At 46.5% G+C, this 24,770-nt stretch overlaps 1 protein-coding gene across 1 annotated transcript; it reads right to left on the reverse strand.

The window, feature by feature from the left end:
* Positions 1–2,825: 2,825 nt before the first annotated feature.
* MRM3 (mitochondrial rRNA methyltransferase 3) lies at positions 2,826–24,734 on the reverse strand. Its single transcript, XM_075334213.1, has 4 exons — positions 24,392–24,734; positions 19,870–20,114; positions 17,417–17,584; positions 2,826–3,946 (listed from the first exon to the last, which is right to left on the reverse strand). The coding sequence occupies exons 1-4, from the start codon at positions 24,709–24,711 to the stop codon at positions 3,417–3,419; spliced, it is 1,263 nt and encodes a 420-aa protein (XP_075190328.1). The 5' UTR covers positions 24,712–24,734; the 3' UTR covers positions 2,826–3,416.
* Between the last annotated feature and the right edge of the window lie 36 nt (positions 24,735–24,770).

The raw sequence follows: 24,770 nt of genomic DNA on the forward strand, positions 1-24,770 counted from the left end.
ATTGGCGGATGCTACCGCTGTACGGCTCGCAGAGTCCAGTACAGCATTCATGGCGTAGGACGCAAACGCCGACGCCTGAGAGGTTAATGACACAACCTGCGGAGTAGCGGCCCGTGTGACTGCATTAATCTCCGACTGACAAGCTGAGATAGCTTGGAGTGCCCATACGGCTGCAAATGCCGGAGCAAAGGACGCGCCGATAGCCTCATAGATGGATTTCATCAGGAGCTCTATCTGCCCGTCAGTGGCATCCTTTAGTGATGCACCATCTGCCACTGCAACTATGGATCTGGCCGCCAGTCTGGAGACTGGAGGATCCACCTTGGGACACTGAGCCCAACCCTTGACTACGTCAGGTGGGAAGGGATAACGTGTGTCATTAAGGACTTAGAAAAGCGCTTATCCGGAAAAGCTCGGTGTTTCTGGACTGCATCTTTGAAGTCGGAGTGATCAAGAAACGCACTCCGTGTACGTTTGGGAAACCTAAAATAAAATTTCTCCTGCTGAGAAGCTGACTCCTCACTCGGAAGGGGTGGAGGAGAAAGTTCTAACACCTGATTGATGGACGCTATAAGGTCGTTCACTATGGCGTCCCCTTCAGGCGTATCAAGGTTGAGCGCGGCGTCAGGATCAGAACCCTGATCTGCCACATCCGCTTCATCCTCCAGAGAGTCCTCATGCTGAGACCCTGAACAGTGAGATGAAGTCGAGGGAAGCTCCCAGCGAGCCCGCTTAACCGGTCTGGGACTGCGGTCCGTGTCGGAGTCCTCCCCGTGGGACCTATGAGTCGACCCAGGAGCACTTTGCTGCTCCGACCGAGGGGGGCCTGGGGGCAATGAATCAACAGTGCCCGGGGCCTGTGTTACAGGTCTGGACTGCAAAGCTTCTAGTATCTTAGCAGACCATCTATCCGTAGACTCAGAAAGTTTGTCAGCGAATACTGCAAACTCTGTCCCTGTCACCTGGACAGTGGGGGCCGGTGGTTCCACCTGGGCCGGGGGTCCCACCAGTGGCTGAGACTCCGGCTGAGTGAGTGTCACAGGGGCCGAGCATTGCACACAATGAGGGTAGGTGGAACCTGCAGGTAGCATTGCCGCACATGAGGTACAGGTTGCAAAGTAAGCCTGTGCTTTGGCACCCTTGCTTTTTGCGGACGACATGCTGTTGTCTCCTCTTAGAGCAATCAGTGAGGGTATATAGCCAAAAGCTAATAGTGCGGCCGTACAGAGTAAATGTATACACTATAAGCATATAAATATACACTTCGGCACCCAGGGGGGCCAGCACCTAGTAACAGGTGCGGCTTACCGACCGCTCTCAGCGGTTGTGTGACCACCAGATTCCCTGCCTGGGCCTCCCAGAGCTGTGGAGCTCGAAGTTGTCTCCCCTCTGAAGTTCTCCAGTGTCTGAAGTGCTGATAGCAATGGCTGCCGGCGTTCAGAGAGGAGGAGGGAGCCGTGGGCGTGCCTGTAAAAGTGCGGGAATCTGGTGCCCCACGGTGCTCAGTGAGGGGGGAGGAGGATACAAAGTATGCTCCAGCCCTCAGCGCTGACGTCCAGTGCAGCGTCCCGCCCTTACCCCTGACTGGCAGGCCCGGGGGCGGGAATATGCGGTACTAGGCCGCAAAAGCCGGGGACTAAAGTTATAAGCGCGGCCGGCAAACAAGCGCGGTCAGCGCGGTAGTCCCGGCGCACAAACACACCCAGCAGCTGCTGCAGTGTCCATCACACAGGCGCTCTATGCGCCGTCCCCAAGGGGACACAGAGTACCTCAGAGCAGCAGGGCCTTGTCCCTGATGATACCCGGTCGCCTGTCCAGCAGATTCCCTCAGGGGCTGCGGAGGGAGCACGGTCCCAGTGCCTGGTGACCGATTAGGATCCCACTTCACCCAGAGCCCCTAAGGGATGGGGAAGGAAAACAGCATGTGGCTCCTGCCTATGTACCCGCAATGGGTACCTCAACCTTAACAGCACCGCCGACCAGAGTGGGGTGAGAAGGGAGCATGCTGGGGGCCCTGTTATGGGCCCTCTTTTCTTCCATCCGATATAGTCAGCAGCTGCTGCTGACTAAAATGTGGAGCTTGCGTGGATGTGTGCCTCCTTCCACAAAGCAATAAAACTGAGGAGCCCGTGATGCACGGGGGGGGTGTATAGGCAGAGGGGAGGGGTTTACACTTTTAAGTGTAATGCTTTGTGTGGCCTCCGGAGGCAGAAGCTATACACCCAATTGTCTGGGTCTCCCAATGGAGCGACAAAGAAATGAACGAAGTGTTAACAATCACCGTTTTGGAACGATTTTGCGATTGTTAAAAGTCGATCATTACTGTTTCACGCTGCAATGTCGCTACCAGCGCCGGATGTGCGTCACTAACGACGTGACCCCGACAATATATCGGTAGCGATGACGCAGCGTGTAAAGTACCCCTTACACTTGTGGAATAGGCAACTGGACTAGAACTGCAGTTGTACTTTATCATTGCCTGAGTGCTAGGTATCCAGTCTATATGCAATATAGGCTGCTAGCATGTGTATATGTGACATGATTCTGTATGTAGACACTACATTGTGTATGTATATATTTATATATAATAGAGATAGATAAATATATCTATATCTATCTGTAGATGTTGTCCTATCATACATTGTGATATTTAGTTAAAAATATTTACGACTCAATTCATTAGGGCGTTTTCTCCAGAATTCAGACGTAAAACACCTTAAAAAAAAGTCACAAAACGTTAGCACTACGAAACTTTTGCCGGTCTCAAGCTAGTTCCTGAAACCTTTGTCAAACTGTAGGAGGGGAGTAGTCAAGTCTGTTTGTATGATTTATCAAAACTGGAGTACATATCTGGAGGAGGCGCATGGGATTTGTAAGACGCACATAATTCATTAATTGGCATGCATTTCTTAATGAATTTAGCAGCAGCATCATCATACCCACCATGTGATATAATTAAGAAAGGCTGTGTACACCTGACTTAATGAATCAGACCCAAAATGTATTGTATTTCTTAAGAAATGTAGACTTTACTTTCATATACTTGTGGGCACCAAGGTCTCCTTTGTGTTATTTTCTAAGTGCCTCGAAATAGAACAATGAATTCAGATATGAATCTGCTTTAAGAAAATCAAAAAACATACAACCTATCATTTTATAATAGATCCCTTTAAAGTTTTTCAACCATGTTCTATTATTTGCATCTTCAATTAAGAGGCAACAGGACTTGATGCTGTCAAAAGTCCCCCACCAATTACCCATGAAACAACAGTCAGTGCCAGACCTTTGTAAAGCCTTGATAACTTGAATATAGAAATCGTAAAGCAGCCTGGAGTTGCGATCTACTGCTTCAGCCATAAAACCTCTCATGCGACAACTTTCCATACCCTTTAAAATTAAGTGAGGTTTTCCTTAAATTATGCACTGGTTTTAAGCTGTCTTCTTCCCTCAAACAAGAGGATGCTCGCCGCCATAGCAGAATTTATGCTTTCAATACCTGGAACAACAGGAATGTACAGTCTCTTGCCATTTAATTCTTCAGCCAGTAGTAATGACTCCAAACTCAGTCCGTGTACCTCTCCCCCAATCACAAGTGCACTAGAACCTCTGGCCCATGGCTCATAATATCTCTGTATAGGAATGTTAGGAATCTCTTGCTCTTTGTTATCCACTCCATCTTCCTCATCACTGGATGAATAATAGTCATCTTGTATTTCATGTACCCTCCTTGGATCAGACGAAATCCAGCCATAGTCAATAGCTTTGTCAGAAGGACTTGTGGTCTCATTGGAGATTTTCTGCCAGAAGTTATCTGCCAGAAACACCCTGGTGTCTTCTGAGAGATAGTTAGAAACAGTGTTCCAGTCTAAATTGCAGATTATTGGCAAACGAAAGTGGGCACCCATGCCAGCTCTGATTACTTTAGGTTCCCAGGCATCAACACAACCTAGAAAGAAAAAGAAAAAAAAAAAATACTTTATATAGTGAGTGCATTAAGGATAAGTCAGATAATTATTATAGCCATTATAAACTGTTAAATCCAAGAGTACAGAATCTTAGAACTTTAAATATCAAACAATTTGGTTATCTAACCCCTTCACAACCAAGAACACACACACACACATATATATGTATATATATCATACAGTCATGTGGAAAAGTTTGGGCACCCCTATTAATGTTAAACTTTTTTTCTTTATAACAATTTGGGTTTTTGCAACAGCTATTTCAGTTTCATATATCTAATAACTGATGGACTGAGTAATATTTCTGGATTGTAATGATGTTTTTTGTACTAACAGAAAATGTGCAATCTGCATTTAAACAAAATTTGGTCGATGCAAAAGTATGGGCACCTCAACATAAAAGTGACAATATTTTGTAGATCCTCCTTTTGCAAAAAAAAAACAGCCTCTAGTCACTTCCTGTAGCTTTTAATGAGTTCCTGGATCCTGGATGAAGGTATATTTGACCATTCCTGTTTACAAAACAATTCCAGTTCAGTTAAGTGGTCGCCGAGCATGGACAGCACGCTTCAAATCATCCCACAGATTTTCAATGATATTCAGGTCTGGGGACTGGGATGGCCATTCCAGAACATTGTAATTGTTCCGCTGCATGAATGCCTGAGTAGATTTGGAGCGGTGTTTTGGATCATTGTCTTGCTGAAATATCCATCCCCTGCGTAACTTCAACTTCGTCACTGATTCTTGCACATTATTGTCAAGAATCTGCTGATACTGAGTTGAATCCACGCGACCCTCAACTTTAACAAGATTCCCGGTGCCGGCATTGGCCACACAGCCCCAAAGCATGATGGAACCTCCACCATTTTTTGCCTCCATGCATAACGCCTTTTTGTATGACCAAACAACTCAATCTTTGTTTCATCAGTCCACAGGAGCTTCTTCCAAAATGTAACTGGCTTGTCCAAATGTGCTTTTGCATACCTCAGGCAACTCTGTTTGTGTCGTGCTTTCAGAAACGGCTTCTTTCGCATCACTCTCCCATACAGCTTCTCCTTGTGCAACGTGCGCTGTATTGTTTACCGATGCACATTGACAGCATCTGCAGCAAGATGATGCTGCAGGTCTTTGGAGGTGGTCTGTGCATTGTCCTTGACTGTTCTTACCATTTTTCTTCTCTGCCTTTCTGATATTTTTCTTGGCCCGTTTCTGATATTTTTCTTGGCCTGCCACTTCTGGGCTTAACAAGAACTGTACCTGTGTTCTTCCATTTCCTTACTATGTTCCTCACAGTGGAAACTGACAGTTTAAATCTGAGACAACTTTTTGTATCCTTCCCCTGAACAACTATGTTGAATAATCTTTGTTTTCAGATCATTTGAGAGTTGTTTTGAGGAGCCCATGATGCCACTCTTCATAGGAGATTCAAATAGGAGAACTACTTGCAAGTGGCCACCTTAAATACCTTTTCTCATGATTGGATACACCTGCCTATGAAGTTCAAAGCTCAATGAGGTTACAAAACCAATTTAGTGCTTTAGTAAGTCAGAAAAAAGTAGTTAGGCGTATTCAAATCAAGAAATTGATAAGTGTGCCCGTACTTTTGCACCGGTCAAATTTTGTTTAAATGCGGATTGCACATTTTCTGTTAGTACAATAAACCTCAATTCATTCCAGAAATATTACTCAGTCAATCAGTTATTAGATATACGAAACTGAAATAGCTGTTGCAAAAACCCAAACGGTTATAAAGAAAAAAGATTAACATTAATAGGGGTGCCCAAACTTTTCCATATGACTGTATGAGATATATTTACAGTGTTCACTATATGGTAAAAGTGACAACATAGCTGAAGAAAAAAAAAAAAAATGGATCGCACATCCAAAAAATGTATATACCTGAACAAGAGGTTCTTGGTGTAACATTCTGATCAGGCTGTATGAAGCCCACTGCCACATCACGGCGAACCTCTGAGTGGGTCCCTCACTTATATGAAGCCTTAAAGGTGCAGCGCCGTTAGCCAACCATTGCCACAGCAACAGTGCACCAGCAGGGCAGGTGACCTGGTGCCTCACGACACCCATGCTGCAAGGCTGATACCCTATGACTTCAAGCCACACTTCCCCACAGACACAAAACCACCACAGCAATGGCAGCCACACAGCAACAGAACTCTGTGAAAGGAGCTGGCCAACTCACCTTCCACAAGCTCACAGTGTGTGATCTTAGAGCAAAAAGGCAGAACCTCTCCTTCCAGTCTCCTGCTAATTAAAAAATGACTGTGCCAAATGAGAGAAGGGGTTCTGCCTTTTTTGTTCTCAGTGCACATACTGGTAGGTTGTGGATGGTGAGTTGTCCAGCTCCTTTCACAGGATGTTTGCTGTGTGGCGGCCATTGTTGTGATGGTTTTGTGTCAGTGGGGCAGTGTGGCCTGGAGTCATGAGGACTCAGCCTTGCAGCATGGGTTTAAGATTTCATATAAGTGAGGTTCGCCGTGACGTGGCAGTGGCTTCACACAGTCTGATCAAAATGTTAAATCAAGAACCTCATGTTCAGGTATTTAAATATTTGCCTAGCTGCATAATAACCGCATTTTCCGGCGTATAAGATGACTTTTTAACCCCTTCACAACCAAGAACACACACACTAATATATTATAATAAATTATATATATATATATATATATATATATATTTTATATATATATATATATATATATATATATATATATATATATATATATATATATATATATATATATATATATATATATATATATATATATATATATATATATTACTTGCACTGGAAAACAGGAAAAAAAATCCCAATATGGGGGCAGAGTGTATGGTGTCATTCAAATGTACAACTCGTCCTGCAGAAAACAAGCCCTCATATGACTATTGACGGAAAAATTAAAAAAAAAAAAAAAGTTATAGCTCTTTGAATCATGGGGAGGAAAAAAAGAAAATCGCCCAGGGATGAAGGGGGTTAAACAAGGAGAGAGAATCTCTGCGTAATTACCCTACTGGGTAAAGGTATAAGTATTTGATCTCCTACCAACCATTAAGTGTTCTTGCTCCTATATACCACTCAGACGCTAGTAATCAACTCGTTACCTGCATTAAAGAAGGCTGGTTTAAATTGTCACCTGTATAAGAGACTCCTGTCCACAGACTATCCTCTACAACATGGGCAAGACAAGATGTCAGGGACAAAAAGATGTCAGGGACAAGATCATATAAATATGGTAGGGCTCCGCTGCAACCATGTAAAGTCGGTGCTCAGAAAAAGATCTAATAGAAAGATGTCAGGGACAAGATTAGAGTTGAGCGCGGTTCGAGGTTCTCCAGTTCGAGGCTCGAGTGATTTTGGGGGCTGTTCTAGATCGAACTAGAACTCGAGCTTTTTGCAAAAGCTCGATAGTTCTAGATACGTTCGAGAACGGTGATACCTAGCCAAGATAAAAGCCCCACAGCTGGGGGGCTGGTATTCTCAGACTGGGGAGGCCTATGGTTATTAGGCCGCCCCCAGCCTAAAAATATCAGTCTGCAGCCGCCTGCAATTGCTGCATCCATTAGATGCGGGAGTCCCATCACTTTACCATGCTCTTCCTGATTGCCCTGGTGCGGTGGCATTTGGGGTAATAAAGGAGTTAATCGAAACCCATAGCTGCCACTAAGTTCTAGATTAGTATAGGCAGGCGTCTGAAACACCCCCATCACTAATCTGTAAGTGAAATAAACACAAATACCCCAAAAATACTTTATTTGAAATAAAAGACAAAAAACACCCTCTTTCACCACTTTATTAACCTCCCAAACACCCCACCAGGTCTGATGTAATCCACACGAGGTCCCACAAAGCTTTCAGCACTGCTATCTGACAATCACAGTCAGCGCCATAGAACATGACTGCCCGCCATGAAATTCAGGCTGCGACTGAAGTAAGCCAAGCGATCAGTGGTGACGTCACTCAGGTAGGTCCTCCACCTGCGGCTCACTTAAGTCGCGGCCTGATTTTGTGGTCCCAGGTGGAGGACTCTAACTGTTACCACAAATCAGCTGAGTGAAGGCACCGTTGACCGCGGGGCCCACATCAATCACTCGGGTGATTTGCGGTCACAGGTGGAGGACTCCAGATGTGGCTAACCTCAAAGACGTCATTGCTTATCGTGCGACTCACTTCAGTTGCTGCGTTGAGCTCACAGGGGGTAATCATGTTCTATGGCGCTCGCTGTGGGCATCAGTGCTGGAAGCATTGTGGAACTTTGTTTGGATTACTTCGGATCTGCAGGGGTGTTTGGGGGGTTAATAAAGTGGTGAAAGAGGGGGCTTTTTTGTCTTTTATGTCAAATAAAACATTTTTTGGGGTATTTGTGTTTACTATCACTTACAGATTACTGATGAGAGATGTTCTCAGACTACTGCCATCACCAATCTAGGGCTTATTAGCAGCTGTGGGCTGTTATTAACTCCATATCACCCTGATTGCCACTGCACCAGGTCAATGGGTTGAGCCAGAATTGGCACATCTTATGGATGCGCCACCTCTGTAGCAGTGTAGCAGCTGTCAGCTGCTATTGTTAGGCTGGAAATGGCCAAACAACTATGGCCCTTCCCACCCTAATAATATCAGCTCCCAGTTGTCTGCTGTACCTTGGCTGGTTTTAGAAAAATTAGGGTGAACCCACGTCTTTTTTTTTTTTTTTTTTTAATTACATTTCCAGGTTTTCTGTGACAAGATGCAGTTTTGGTTGCAGTTAAAAGTGCAGCGTGTGCATATACCATTAAGTCTTGTTTGCCAGAGGGAATCAAATACTTATTTCTCTCTGCAAAATGCAAATAAATTTATATAATTTTTACAATGTCATTTTCTGGATTTTGTTTTGGATATTTTATCTCTCACTGTTAAAATTAACCTACCCTTAAAATTATAAAATTATAGACTGTTCATGTCTTTGTCAGTGGGCAAACTTACAAAATCAGCAAGGGATCAAATAATTATTTCCTTCACTGTAGAGCTGGCACCTTGATGAAAGGACTTACCGTATTTTTCGCTTTATAACACGCACTCTTTTTCCCCCAAAATTGTGGGATAAATAGGGGTGCGTCTTACAAAGTGAATGTAACTTACCGGGCAGTAATGCGGCGGTGGAGTGAGTCACAGGAGGCTGGTGCCTGTGCTGCCGCTGGAGCGGTAGCAGCCGCCATGGATCCCCCGGCAATCGGCTGCGAAGGCGGCCGCCATGGATCCCCCGGCAATCGGCTGCGAAGGCGCTGCCTCCAACGCGACTTCCGGAAAATGGCTGCGGAGGTGACGCAGATGGAGATCTCAGAGAAGCGAGATCTCCATCTGCGCATGCGCCGCCTTCCGTAGCCATTTTCCTGAAGTCCATCGCGTCGGAGGCTACGCAGGCGCAGATAGAGATCGCGGCTCTCGAAGATCGCGATCTGCGCATGCGTGGGCTCCATTTTAGATCTCCGCAGCAGGCAGAGACTATCATAAGAAAGAGGAGAGAGAGAAGAACGATTCTCCTCCTCCTTGCTAGGGCTGGATGCTGATTGGTGGAGACAACTTCTGCAGAGCTGCCTCCACCAATCAGTGATCTGAGCCTGACAAAGTGTTGTCAGTTGAACGAAGGGTCCTAATAGGTGAGCAAAAAACACTGAAGGGGAACACAACCCCCATCTTCAGCCTTCAGAATATACTGTATCAATCGGTGTATTCTGAAGGATGATGGGGGCTGTAGTCCTTTAGTGTAAACACTCCAGGGAGGGACTAATGTAGTGGTCAAAGTGTAAATGTGACTACCACCCCCTTCATCTTTCAGAATACAGCCATGTATGGTATACAGTATATGGGTGTATTCCTAAGGATGAGGGGGGTGGAAGTCCCAGATCCCCCACAGCAGTGCAACATCCACAGGTCCCCCACAGCTCAGGTCCCCCATAGCAGTGTCATCCACAGGTCCCCCATAGCAGTGTCATCCACAGGTCCCCCACAGCAGTGCATCATCCACATATCCCCCCATAACAGACCCTCCTGTTGAGTCTAAATTGTTAAAATAATGTTTTTTTAATTTTATTAAAATGTTTTAGCACACTATTTGGCTCAATTTTTTTTTTTTTTCCTCCTCTAAAACCTAGGTGCGTCTTATAATCAGGTGCGTCTTATAAAGCGAAAAATTTGATATATCAGAAATTAACCCCAGAGTTGACATTGTCAAGAGAAACAGCTTCCTGTATACAGTTAGAAGGAAGGGGACGTCCTGCCAGACCATTAGCAGGAGCCAAGCAAAGGCCCCTAACTGTGCCATCTATGAACTCCTGCTGAAGAAAGGGCTGAATAGAATGCCTGTAAGTTTAATTGCACTGAAGAAGCAGTCAAACAAAATCTCATCATCACGTCCTATAATGTAATAAAGAAAAAAAAAAAAAAAAAAAAAAAAACAACAACTTTAAAACAAATTCCCTCAATGGCCCCCCAAAAATAAACATATGTGGTATCACCACATCCATAATGACCCAAACTATAAACCTATTACATTATTCACCCTGCTCACTGAAAGTCATATGCATCCCAAATTTGTACCAGTAAAAACTGCACTTCATTCCATTAAAAAAAAAAAAAAAACAAAACAAAAAACACGACTCTTAGAACATATCAAAAGTGTATGGGATATCCGACTGTCAGACACTTATGGCATATATCCTGTGGACATACCATACATGTCTTTGAGACAACCTAACCTCATTTTTTAACATCTTGGATCAAACTCTAGACACTTTGTATACCGATTCCAAGTACTTAAAGTAGATATTTGCTCAAACCTAAGCCTTCACTACTTTTTCAAAAAAATGAAGGGAATTTTGTTACTTACCGTAAATTCCTTTTCTTCTAGCTCCTATTGGGAGACCCAGACGATTGGGTGTATAGCACTGCCTCCGGAGGCCACACAAAGCATTACACTAAAAAGTGTAAGGCCCCTCCCCTTCTGGCTATACACCCCCAGTGGGATCACTGGCTCACCAGTTTTAGTGCAAAAGCAAGAAGGAGGAAAGCCAATAACTGGTTTAAACAAATTCACTCCGAAGTAACGTCGGAGAACTGAAAACCGTTCAACATGAACAACATGTGTACCCGAAAAACAACCAAAAATCCCGAAGGACAACAGGGCGGGTGCTGGGTCTCTCAATAGGAGCTAGAAGAAAAGGAATTTACGGTAAGTAACAAAATTCCCTTCTTCGGCGCTCCATTGGGAGACCCAGACGATTGGGACGTCCAAAAGCTGTCCCTGGGTGGGTAAAGAAATACCTCATGTTAGAGCTGCAAAGACAGCCCTCCCCTACGGGGAGGCAACTGCCGCCTGCAGGACTCTTCTACCTAGGCTGGCGTCCGCCGAAGCATAGGTATGCACCTGATAATGTTTGGTGAAAGTGTGCAGACTCGACCAGGTAGCTGCCTGGCACACCTGTTGAGCCGTAGCCTGGTGTCGAAATGCCCAGGACGCACCCACGGCTCTGGTAGCATGGGCCCTGATGGAACCGGAAGCCCAGCAGAACAGTAGGCTTCAAGAATTGGTTCTTTGATCCATCGAGCCAGGGTGGCCTTGGAAGCCTGCGACCCTTTGCGCTTACCAGCGACAAGGACAAAGAGTGCATCCGAGCGGCGCAGGGGCGCCGTGCGGGAAATGTAGATTCTGAGTGCTCTCACCAGATCCAACAAATGTAGATCCTTTTCATACCGATGAACTGCATGCGGATAAAAGGAAGGCAAGGAGATATCCTGATTAAGGTGAAAAGATGATACCACCTTAGGGAGAAACTCCTGAATGGGGCGCAGCACTACCTTGTCCTGGTGGAACACCAGGAAAGGAGCTTTGCATGACAGCGCTGCTAGTTCAGACACTCTCCGAAGAGACGTGACCGCTACCAGAAAGGCCACTTTCTGTGAGAGTCGAGAAAGTGACACATCCCTCAGGGGCTCGAAAGGCGGCTTCTGGAGAGCAACAAGGACCTTGTTTAGATCCCACGGATCTAACGGCCGCCTGTACGGAGGTACGATATGACACACCCCCTGCAGGAACGTGCGCACCTGAGAAAGTCGCGCTAGACGCTTCTGAAAAAACACGGATAGTGCCGAGACTTGCCCTTTAAGGGAGCCGAGCAACAAGCCCTTTTCCAACCCAGATTGCAGGAAGGAAAGAAAGACAGGTAACGCGAATGGCCAGGGGGATACTCCTTGTGCAGAGCACCAGGATAAGAAAATCTTCCACGTTCTGTGGTAGATCTTAGCAGAAGTGGACTTCCTAGCCTGTCTCATGGTGGCCACGACCCCTTGGGGTAATCCTGAAGACGCTAGGACCCAGGACTCAATGGCCACACAGTCAGGTTCAGGGCCGCAGAATTCCGATGGAAAAACGGCCCTTGGGACAGTAAGTCTGGACGGTCTGGTAGTGCCCACGGTTGGCCGACCGTGAGATGCCACAGATCCGGGTACCACGACCTCCTCGGCCAGTCTGGGGCGACGAGTATGACGCGGCCGCAATCGGATCTGATCTTGCGTAACACTCTGGGCAGGAGTGCCAGAGGTGGAAACACATAAGGGAGCCGGAACTGCGACCAATCTTGCACTAAGGCGTCCGCCGCCAGAGCTCTTTGATCGCGAGACCGCGCTATGAAGGTCGGGACCTTGTTGTTGTGCCGAGACGCCATTAGGTCGACGTCCGGCACCCCCCAGCGGCGGCAGATTTCCTGAAACACGTCCGGGTGAAGGGACCATTCCCCTGCGTCCATGCCCAGGCGACTGAGGAAGTCTGCTTCCCAGTTTTCTACGCCCGGGATGTGAACTGCTGATATGGTGGATGCTCTGTCCTCCACCCACAACAGAATCCGCCGGACTTCCTGGAAGGCTTGCGGACTGCGTGTCCCTCCTTGGTGGTTGATGTATGCCACCGCTGTGGAGTTGTCCGACTGAATTCGGATCCGCTTTCCTTCCAGCCACTGCTGGAAGGCTAATAGGGCAAGATACACTGCCCTGATTTCCAGAACATTGATCTGAAGTGTGGACGCCTGCTGAGTCCACGTCCCTTGAGCCCTGTGGTGGAGAAAAACTGCTCCCCACCCTGACAGACTCGCGTCTGTCGTGACCACTGCCCAGGATGGGGGCAGGAATGATCTTCCCTGTGATAATGAGGTGGGAAGAAGCCACCATTGCAGAGAGTCCTTGGCCGTCTGAGAAAGGGAGACTTTCCTGTCTAGGGAAGTTGTCTTCCCGTCCCATTGGCGGAGAATGTCCCATTGAAGTGGGCGCAGATGAAACTGCGCGAACGGGACTGCCTCCATTGCTGCCACCATCTTCCCTAGGAAGTGCATGAGGCGCCTTAAGGGGTACGACTGACCCTGAAGGAGAGACTGCACCCCTGTCTGTAGTGACCGCTGCTTGTCCAGCGGAAGCTTCACTATCGCTGAGAGAGTATGAAACTCCATGCCAAGATACGTTAGTGATTGAGTCGGTGCCAGGTTGGACTTTGAAAAGTTGATGATCCACCCGAAAGTCTGGAGAGTCTCCAGCGCAACATTCAGGCTGTGTTGGCATGCCTCTTGAGAGGGTGCTCTGACGAGTAGATCGTCTAAGTAAGGGATCACCGAATGTCCCTGAGAATGCAAGACTGCTACCACTGCCGCCATGACCTTGGTGAAAACCCGTGGGGCTGTCACCAGACCAAATGGCAGAGCTACGAACTGGAGATGGTCGTCTCCTATCACGAAACGTAGAAAACGTTGGTGCTCTGTAGCAATCGGCACGTGGAGATAAGCGTCCTTGATGTCTATTGATGCAAGGAAATCTCCTTGAGACATTGAGGCAATGACGGAGCGGAGGGATTCCATCCGGAACCGCCTGGCGTTCACATGCTTGTTGAGCAGCTTTAGGTCCAGAACAGGACGAAACGAGCCGTCCTTTTTTGGAACCACAAAGAGATTGGAGTAAAAACCTTGCCCTTGTTCCTGCAGAGGAACAGGGATCACCACTCCTTCTGCTTTTAGTGAGCACACCGCTTGCAGAAGGGCATCTGCTCGGTCGGGACGTGGGGAGGTTCTGAAGAACCGAGGCGGAGGACGAGAACTGAATTCTATCCTGTACCCGTGAGACAAAATGTCTGTTACCCACCGGTCTTTGACCTGTGGCAGCCAAATGTCGCAAAAGCGGGAGAGCCTGCCACCGACCGAGGATGCGGAGGGATGAGGCCGAAAGTCATGAGGCAGCCGCCTTGGAAGCGGTTCCTCCGGTTGCTTTCTTGGGGCGTGAATGAGCCCGCCAGGAATCTGAGCTCCTTTGCTCCTTCTGAGTCCCTTTGGACGAGGAGAATTGGGTCTTGCCGGAGCCTCGAAAGGACCGAAACCTCGACTGCCACTTCCTCTGTTGAGGTTTGCTTGATCTGGGCTGGGGTAAGGAGGAGTCCTTACCCTTGGATTGCTTAATGATTTCAGCCAATTGTTCACCAAACAGTCTATCTACAGATAGTGGCAAGCTGGTTAAACATTTTTTGGAAGCAGAATCCGCTTTCCATTCCTTTAACCACAAGGCTCTGCGCAAGACAACAGAGTTGGCAGACGCAATTGAGGTACGGCTTGTAGAGTCCAGGACAGCGTTGATAGCGTAAGTCGCAAACGCAGACATTTGCGAGGTTAGGGACGCTACTCGCGGCACTGCTGGACATATGATCGAGTCCACCTGTGCCAGGCCAGCTGAAATAGCTTGGAGTGCCCACACGGCCGCGAATGCTGGAGCAAACGACGCGCCGATAGCTTCATAGACAGACTTTAACCAAAGGTCCATCTGTCTGTCATTGGCATCTTTAAGTGAAGCCCCATCTTCCACTGCAACTATGGATCTAGCCGCTAGCCTGGAGATTGGGGGGTCCACCTTTGGACACTGGGTCCAGCGTTTGACCACGTCAGGGGGAAAGGGATAACGTGTATCCTTAAGACGTTTGGAGAAACGCTTATCTGGGTAAGCATGGTGTTTCTGGACTGATTCTCTGAAGTCAGCGTGGTCCAGAAAAGTACTCAGTTTAGGCTTGGGATACCTGAAATGGAACTTCTCCTGCTGTGCAGCTGCCTCCTCTGCAGAAGGGGCTGGGGGAGAAATTTCCAATAGACTATTGATGGCCCCTATAAGGTCATTTACCATGGCGTCACCATCAGGAGTATCCAGATTGAGAGCGGTTTCAGGATTAGACTCCTGATCCCCCTCCTCTGTCTCATCATGTAGAGACTCTTCTCGCTGAGACCCTGATCCGCGTGATGACGTGGAGGGTCTCTCCCAGCGAGCACGCTTAGGCTGCCTGGGACTGTCATCTGAATCAGAGCCCTCAGGCTGAGATGCCTGGGACCCCCTTGAAGCACGGATTAACTCCAACTGAGGGGGACCGGGGAACATTGCCGCAGCAGTGTCCATGGACTGAGGAACTGGTCTGGCCTGCAAGGTCTCTAGGATTTTTGTCATAGTGACAGACATCCTGTCAGCAAAAACTGCAAACTCTGTCCCCGTCACCGGGACAGGGTTCACAGGCGTCTCTGCCTGGGCCACTACCACCATAGACTCCGGCTGACGAAGTGGCACAGGGACCGAACATTGCACACAATGGGGGTCATTGTAACCTGCCGGTAGATCAGCCCCACAAGCGGCACAAGCAACGCTCACAGCCTGTGTCTTGGCACCCTTGCGTTTTACAGATGACATGTTGTCGTCTCCTCAGAGCAATTGGGGTATACAGCCAAAAAGCGACCTTACAGTGCAAAATATATATATATATATATGGTACAGAGAAAAAAGTACACAAATATAACACTGTGGCACTAGTGGGGGCCAGCACTTAAGTGCTGCTTACCGCCCGCTTAACGCGGGTGTGTGGTCGCCAGAAATCCCTTGTCTGGGTCTCCCAGAGCCTGCGTCCGTTCTCCAGCCAGACTGCATGTAAGAATGGCTGCCGGCGTCCTGTGGAGAGGGGCGGGCCCTGGGCGTGTGCAGACAAAGAGCGGGAAACCTGCGTCCCCCTGTGCTCAGTGAGAGGGCTGGAGCATGTAAATAAGGCTCCAGCCCTCGGCGCTGATTAATCGTACAGCGTCTCTCCCTTGCCCTGATTGACAGGGTGGGGGCGGGAACGAAGCGGAGCTAGGCCGCAGAAGCCGGGGACTAAATTTATAAGCGACGCCGTCGTAAAAGCACGGTCGTCGCTAAGTTCCCGGCGCACTAGAAGTCGCAGCCGCGCCGCCGCTCCAGGGGCGGCCGGCGCGGCAGTCCCCAACACATAAAGTCACTCAGAAAAACTGTAGTGACTGTAACCCCAGCGCGCAGCGCTACTGTCCCCGGCGCACTAGCACACCCAGCAAGTCTGGAGTGTGCGCGGCCTGTACATACGGGGACACAGAGTACCTTAATTTCGCAGGGCCTTGTCCCTGAACGGTACCCAGCTCCGTATCCAGCAGGTTCCATGGGTCTGTGGATGGAGCCCGGCCTCAGGGCTTGGGGGCCGGTAAGATCCCACTTCCTCAGAGCCCCTCAGGGGGATGGGGAAGGAAAACAGCATGTGGGCTCCAGCCTCCGTACCCGCAATGGGTACCTCAACCTTAACAAACACCGCCGACATAAAGTGGGGTGAGAAGGGAGCATGCTGGGGGCCCTAGTATGGGCCCTCTTTTCTTCCATCCGACATAGTCAGCAGCTGCTGCTGACTAAACAGTGGAGCTATGCGTGGATGTCTGACCTCCTTCGCACAAAGCAGAAAACTGGTGAGCCAGTGATCCCACTGGGGGTGTATAGCCAGAAGGGGAGGGGCCTTACACTTTTTAGTGTAATGCTTTGTGTGGCCTCCGGAGGCAGTGCTATACACCCAATCGTCTGGGTCTCCCAATGGAGCGCCGAAGAAACATAATTTTATTGATATCAAATTCACATACATAAACAATTGAGTTTAAAATTAGAAAGGAGAGAGGAGAGATTATTATCCCTGTCCTTCTCCCTTCCTGCACTACGGGGGTGGCGTCCTAAATGTAATGACGCCCCCATTCCACGACGGCTCAATCCCTATATGATACCCTCCCTAATTTAGCATGGTGCATTCCCTCTCATAGATAGAATACCTTAAAGTGGTACCACCACCAAAAGGACAGGGATAATAATCTCTCCTCTCTCCTTCCTAATTTTAAACTCAATTGTTTATGTATGTGAATTTGATATCAATAAAATTATATATTTTTATGAAAAAGTAGTGAAGACTAAGGTGTGATCAAACTCTGGACACCAAATAGCATCAGTAAACTTCATACAAGAGGTTGAAAACTCCAATGTGATCATGTTTAGTTTGGATCCAAATGATAACTGGATAAATTGAGGCTCCCTAGCGCAGTGATAAGACCAGCTCAGGCCTATGCAGGGTACAAACCTTTTGTGAGCAAGACTTTATTGCAGCCAGCTCCAGCTGCACATCTCAGAATGGTGCCCAGATTCCCAGGATCACGGATGTTATCACAGATGAGAGAGAGCGGTAAACTGTTCTGGACCTGGATGTCAGGAAACTTCATCTTTACATGATCAGGTTTCCCAAAAATTCCTACAAATGATTTGAAAGTGTTATAGAAATACTCTTACATGCTGCTTGCACTAACATTAAGTGGTTTTACCATCTCATTATGCAAGGTATAAAACTATTTGTTCCATTTCAAAAGTGTACTTGCACTGCAATCCTCCTAGACAATGTATTGAAGGGGTTCACCAAGCAAATATTGAGGGCCCGGCAGCGCTGATAAGCATTGTAGTCACTACCCAGCGCCTTTGAACAGCTGTATTTTACTGCTAATCACCGTCGCAGGAGCTGCATCCGGAGTCCAGTGGAAATATTTTTATATTAACCCCTTTCAAGACCGGCCGATTTTTCGCTTTCCGTTTTTTTTTCGACCTTCTTCCGAGAGATGTACCGTAACTTTTTTTTATTTTTCAGTCAATATGGTCATGTGAGGGCTCCTTTTTTGCGGAATGAGCTGTACTTTTAAATGAAAACATAAGTTTTACTATATAGTGTACTGGAATACAGCAAAAAAAATCCAAATGCAGAAAAATTGCAAAAAAAGTGCAATAGCACTATTGTTTTTGAAATATTTTATTCACTGTGTTGAATATATGGTAAAATTGATGTGTGGGTGTGATGCCTCAGATCAGTGCGAGTTCGTAGACACCAAACATGTATAGGTTTACTTTTATATAAGGGGTTAAAAAAAAAAAAAAAATCGGAAGTTTGTCCGAAAAATTCCGTGACCCGTAGCGTTTTCATTTTTTGGGATCTATGGCTCAGTGATGGCATATTTTTTGCATCTCGAGCTGACGTTTCTAATGTTACCATTTTTGCGCAGATGCTATGTTTTGATCGCCTGTTATTGCATTTTGCGCAAAATTTGAGGCGACCAAAACATAAATTTTGGCATTTGGAATTTTTTTGCTGCTACGCCATTTACTGATCAGATTAATTGATTTTATATTTTGATTGGGCGTTTCTGAACGTGGCGATACCAAATGTGTGTATATATTTTTTTAACCATTTAATTTTAAATGGGGCGAAAGGGAGGTGATTTGAACTTTTAGGGTTTGTTTTTTTAATTTTTCAAAACTATTTTTTTTACTACTCTTTATTTTACTAGTCCCCCTAGGGGGCTATATGGATCAACAATCCGTTTGCTCTGCCATATCTGCTGATCACAGCTATACAGCTGTAAACAGCAGATACGCTCATTTTCTGCTTCACTCGGCTCCAGGCCGAGTGAAACCGAAAGTAATTCATGTGAGCTACAGGAGTCATCACATGACCCTATGCTACCATGACAACCACCGGAAGTCACGTGATCACGTCACGTGACTTCCGGTATCTGTCAGTAAGTAAATGTTTACCGCTGATGTCGTCAATGGCGCTGTCACATATTGACAGCGCCATTTAAGGGGTTAAACGGCATGACCAGATAACGATTCCGCTTGTGCATAGCAGGCACACATCTCAGCTGTGAGCCGATCTCGGCATGCTGCCGGCGGCAGACCGCAGGCAGTACCACTATGACCGCTAAAACGTAATATTACTGCCCGCGGTCGTTAAGGGGTTAAATTGATGAACGAGGGATAGTGTGTGGGGTGTCTTTAGTCAAGTAAACATTTTTTTCCTGTGGGGTTTTTTTTTTTTTCTTATTACTGGGTTAGTAATGGGGTTGTCTAATAGACACCTCTCCATTACGAACCCCTCGGCTTAATGCCAGCTGACATTACACAACAGACATCAACCCCAACTACCATTAACCCAAAATGCCATCACACCAGGGCAATCGGGAAGAGCTGGACAAAATGCTAAAATTGGCATTAATGGAAGCTCTACTTCTGGGGCAGCTGAAGGCTGCTATTTTTAGGCTGAGAAGGGCCCAATAACCATGGACCTTCCCAGCCTGATTGCCTCCAGCTGTCTGCTTTCCCTTGGCTGGTTATAAAAAAAAAAAAAAATAGGGGGGGGGGGGGGGGGGGGGGACACCTAGATCATTATTTTTTTTTAAACTACTTATTTATTTAGTTCCCAGCAGTGACCTGGAAGTTAGAGATGTGTTCAGGCTTCGTCCTCATTTTATTTCACTGCGGTTTCCCTTCATTTAAGTGATTTTCCTGCTCTCCTGTTAGCATCTTCTGGAAAAAATGCTTCAGTTTCCCATTAACTTTTATTATATTCATTACTCGAATCGAGCCCGTCCAGCCTTCTCGATTCGAGTACCGAGCATTTTAGTGCTATCTCATCAGAAATACAATCATAATGTTCTAGTACTCTTCTAAGGTGTTCCATAGATACCGGACTTTCATTCCATATTTACTCACCCATTAGTCCTTGTGACTTCACAACATCAGACCATATCTTAATATCTTCAAATTTCACTTTAATTAAGTTTGCCTTCTTTAGTTTCTCAGCTGGCAGCGTCTTCAGCTGGTCTACTCTGCTGAAGAAAAGTGTTTGCAGGACAGCGCCAGCGTCTAGAGCGTCCACCAGCAGCCTCTGTCCTTCCAGCAAAACCTGTCCATGGCGCTCCCGGAAGTGTCTGGACTTCACAATTGTAACTACTTTGCTGTATATGAGGCAGAAAATTAATTACATTTATGATAGTAGTAAAGTGAATAGTAAATTAGGAGGTGCAAGAATAAAAAAAAATAAAAAATAAAAAAAAAAGGTCAAAACTTGTATCAGATATACCACTTCTAGTGATTATTTTGGGGAATTTTATTATGTTCCGCATCAAGACCGGGGTTTGAGTTTCCAGATGTTTTGTCCTAATTTATTATTTGCAACTACTTGAAATGCTTTACACCAGTGCCACAGTTGTAGACAGTGTGCCATTTTAAGGCTATGTGCGCACGTGTGCGCTCTGCACTGCACCTAAAAGGTGCGCTTCAGAGCGCCGCTGAAAAGCTCCGTACTGAAGTGCATGGTGCCGGCAGATTCGTGCGCTCTGCATGCTGCCTCTCCCTAGACAGCATGCAAACCGCACGGAAAAAGTGACATGTCACTTCTTAGAACGCAGCGATTCGGGCAGCAGCCGAATCGCTGCGTTCTAATATGCCACGTGCGCACAGCCCCTGCACAATCTCCATAGACTGTGCAGGGGACGCAGGACGCATGCAGTTCCGCTGCGCTGCAGATCGCAGCGTAACTGCATGTAATACGCACATGTGCGCACATAGCCTAAAGCTTTTCCAAAATCATGGTAAGGGCATGTGCCCACATTCAGTATTTGCAACAGTAAAAAATGCTCCAAATACTGGAGTGTTAGCAGGAAAATCATTTTTGATGCATTTTTTTCAATTCATTTTAATGTGTCAAAAATGCTGCAAAAACCCTGTAGAATGGACATGCTGCAGATAAACTGCTCCAAATCTGCAAAGAAAAAAAAAAATGTGTGTGCATGAGACTTCAGACATCTCATTGCACACAAACGCTGCATATTTTCACGTGAAAGGCAATGTGTGAATTTACCCTAAGACTGTAGAGATTTTATACCACAATTTTAGCATAATTTTTGAAAAAAAATGTGTTAACATTGGCAGCCCAAAATAAACCCAACACATTTCTGAATTTGTGCCAATTCATTGTTCATGTGGATGAATTTAGCGTCAAACCCAGACAGAAAAATGACATGGGAGCCCATGAATTTAGTTTGTAATTAGACAATACATATAAGGGCTCATGCAGACGTCTGTGCACATCGATCCAATATCAGACCACACAGACTGGAGATGGTCTCCTGACCCCTGTCTCATACAAATGATTGAAGCTGCCATGCTCGGGCAGGAGACATGTGGTCAGTCCGTGCACTGTGCTCTGAGATTGGATCACTGTGCACAGACGTCTATATGAGACCTAAGAGCTCATGCACACGTAACCTCTGATTATTCTGCAGCGATTTGACAGCACATGTGCGCTTCTGATCGCTGCAGAATGAATGCAGTATTTTTGTTAAAAAAAGGCGATTTCATGCGCTCGGGCTGCTGCCCCCACCATAGACAGAGTGGGAGCTGCATCCATAGCGCACGGAATAATTGACATGTTGCTTTTATGAACGCACGGATTTTGGTCAAAATTTTAGCAACCAAATCGCTGCGTTCATAAAAGCAACGTGCGCACGTGTCATGCACAGTCTACATAGATTGTGCAGGGGACGCAGGATGCATGCATTTACGCTGCAGTGATATACATAGCGTAAATGCGTGATATTACGCAACGTGCGCATGAGCCCTAAGGGTGCATTCACACATCTTCTGAAATGCAAGACTGCTGTCCCATATTTTACTAGACAACACTGAGTCTCAGAGAACCATTGAAATCATGATCCGAGAATGAGAGCAGTGAAAGTCAGGGTGTGACTGCTCGGATGTTGTGGATCAAAATGGACGTAACCAGCGAGTCTGTGTGCTGTCCAAGATCTAATATATAAAAAAAAAATCAGTCAGCACACCATCATTAAAATGGATGTGTGACTACACCCTAAGAACCACCGGCGCACTGACTATCATTACGATAGAATATTAAAGGGAACCTGTTAGTTATAATATGCGACCAGAGCCACGAGCAGTTTTGGGTGCATATTGCTAATCCCTGTATACACTAGCATAGATAAAGGCATCTTTATAAAAAGTATTTCTATAGATCTTTTACCGTATGCTAATGAGCGAGGAGACTAGTCCCCTGGGCGTTAGTTCCCCAGCCAGACACCCCTCATTAGCATGTTTGTTCGCCCCTCTGGGCGTGCTATCATGCTAATGAATACGCAGCGTCAGGATGATCTCTCACCTCTCCGCCGCCATTGCGTCCGAAGGGGGATTTCAGCTCAGTGCACATGACCCCAGAGTTTGGGTCATGTGCACTATGAAGCCGGGTGTACACGTCCTGGCTTCAAACTGAAGTAGTGCAAACTCCGGGGTCATGGGCACTGAGCCGAAATCCATCGATGGCAGCGGAAAGGTGAGACCATCCTGTGATGCTGCGTATTCATTAGCATGTTAACACGCCCACAGGGATGTACTAACATGCTAATGGAGCCGACTAGCCAGGGGAACTAACGCCAACATCATTAGCATGCGATATAAGATCTTTAGGAATACGTTTTCTAAAGATCTGTTTATCTATGCTAGTGTATACAGGGACAGTTAGGCAGGGATTAGCAATATGTACCCAGAACTGCTCGTGGTCCTGGGTGCATACTGCACCTGACAGGTTCCCTTTAAGTTATTTCATCCTAAGGCTACATGCGCACGCTGCAGTTTTGTTGTCACATCAAAACTGCACATTGTCCCAGAAATGTAAAAAAAAAAAAACGCTTGTAATGATGCTGCGTTTTTTACCATGTGTTTTTGATGCGTTTCTTTTTCCAGTAGAAGCAAGCCAAAAACGCAAGATAGAACACGCTGCAGCTTGTCAGAAATTTGTGACAAACAAACTACAGCCAAAAAAAAACTGCAACGTGCGCACAGCAACACTGACTTCTCATACTTTGTTGGGAAGTCAAAAGTCAGAACTTTCTGACAACAAAACTGCACCAAAAACGTGATAAAAAGTGCAGTGTGCGCATATAACCTAACAAATACTGAGGTAAAAACTGACCAAATACTCAGCGTGTGCACGTGGCCTTACAAATACTGAGGTAAAAACTGACCAAATACTCAGCGTGTGCACGTGGCCTTACAAATACCGAGGTAAAAAAACTGACCAAATACTCAGCGTGTGCACGTGACCTTACAAATACTGAGGTAAAAAAACTGACCAAATACTCAGCGTGTGCACGTGACCTTACAAATACTGAGGTAAAAAAACTCACCAAATACTCAGCGTGTGCACGTGGCCTTACAAATACCGAGGTAAAAAAACTGACCAAATACTCAGCGTGTGCACGTGACCTTACAAATACCGAGGTAAAAAAACTGACCAAATACTCAGCGTGTGCACGTGACCTTACAAATACCGAGGTAAAAAAACTGACCAAATACTCAGCGTGTGCACGTGACCTTACAAATACTGAGGTAAAAAAACTGACCAAATACTCAGCGTGTGCACGTGACCTTACAAATACTGAGGTAAAAAAACTGACCAAATACTCAGCGTGTGCACGTGACCTTACAAATACTGAGGTAAAAAAACTGACCAAATACTCAGCGTGTGCACGTGACCTTACAAATACTGAGGTAAAAAAACTGACCAAATACTCAGCGTGTGCACGTGACCTTACAAATACTGAGGTAAAAAAACTGACCAAATACTCAGCGTGTGCACGTGGCCTTACAAATACTGAGGTAAAAAAACTGACCAAATACTCAGCGTGTGCACGTGACCTTACAGATACTGTGGTGAAAAACTCATTGAATGTGGCCTTATGGATTTGGCAGTGTTGCACATGGTAGGGTAGTGAAGCATGCAAATGCCCAGTGTAATCATTTACACATCCATATAGCAATAACATGGTATTGTCCCTGCACATATGGACCATATTGGGCCTGTACAGTACATACACACGTGACTTGCAAGGGCGACAATAAGACAAATGGGCAGCATGGTGGAGTGTGTATGTTTTCACTGTTTGTATATGCGTTTTCGTCAGGTTTCCTCCCACACCAAAGCCACACTGATCGGGAATTCAGATTGTGAGCCCCATGGGGACAATGTCTGCACGGCGTTGTAATAACATTTACTATTATATAAGCCAAAAAGCACGGTTACATATACAGAAACCAGTGCAAAAATGGTGAGTTGCTCCAGTTAGCCAATCAGGTTGCTGCTCTCATTTTCCAACCTGCATACGTGTACTAAAAGCTGGAATCTTATTGGTTGCAGTTTGCAGTGCCCGGAGAGGGTTACCTGAGCCTCTTGTCGCCAGCCGCGGCTCTGTCGTACTTGAGCTCGTATGTGTGAGGCTCCTCAGCCCTCCCCTCCTGTACGCGGCTCTCGTCCTTAGTGACCGGGTCCCGTCGGTGCTTGTCGGGTGCGGATGCTTTGGCTGTCCTCGGCTCCTTCACGTCCCGAGCTCGCTTCTCGAGTCTCTGTTCGCTTTCCGGGGGAATGATCCGCACCGGTTTCCTTCGCAGGGCTCGTACATCCCGCTTTACCTGCACACTGATTGGAAGCCTTACAATTGTCAACCTAGGGCAGCCCAGCACGCTCCTCATGAGCGCCGCCATCTTTGGTAGTCGCACACAAGTGACGTCAGTGTATACCGTGCAGCCGCCATGTTGTGAGT

Source organism: Anomaloglossus baeobatrachus, chromosome 2 (assembly GCF_048569485.1).
Source record: "Anomaloglossus baeobatrachus isolate aAnoBae1 chromosome 2, aAnoBae1.hap1, whole genome shotgun sequence".
NCBI classification, from domain to species: domain Eukaryota; kingdom Metazoa; phylum Chordata; class Amphibia; order Anura; family Aromobatidae; genus Anomaloglossus; species Anomaloglossus baeobatrachus.

Coding starts and splice junctions, on each gene's coding strand:
- MRM3 (XM_075334213.1), bottom strand. CDS start 24,711: ATGGCGGCGCTCATGAGGAGCGTGCTGGGCTGCCCTAGGTTGACAATT. Junction 20,115..24,391: donor GCTGGCGACAAGAGGCTCAG/GTAACCCTCTCC, acceptor CCTCATATACAG/CAAAGTAGTTACAATTGTGA. Junction 17,585..19,869: donor GAAGTCACAAGGACTAATGG/GTGAGTAAATAT, acceptor AATCATTTGTAG/GAATTTTTGGGAAACCTGAT.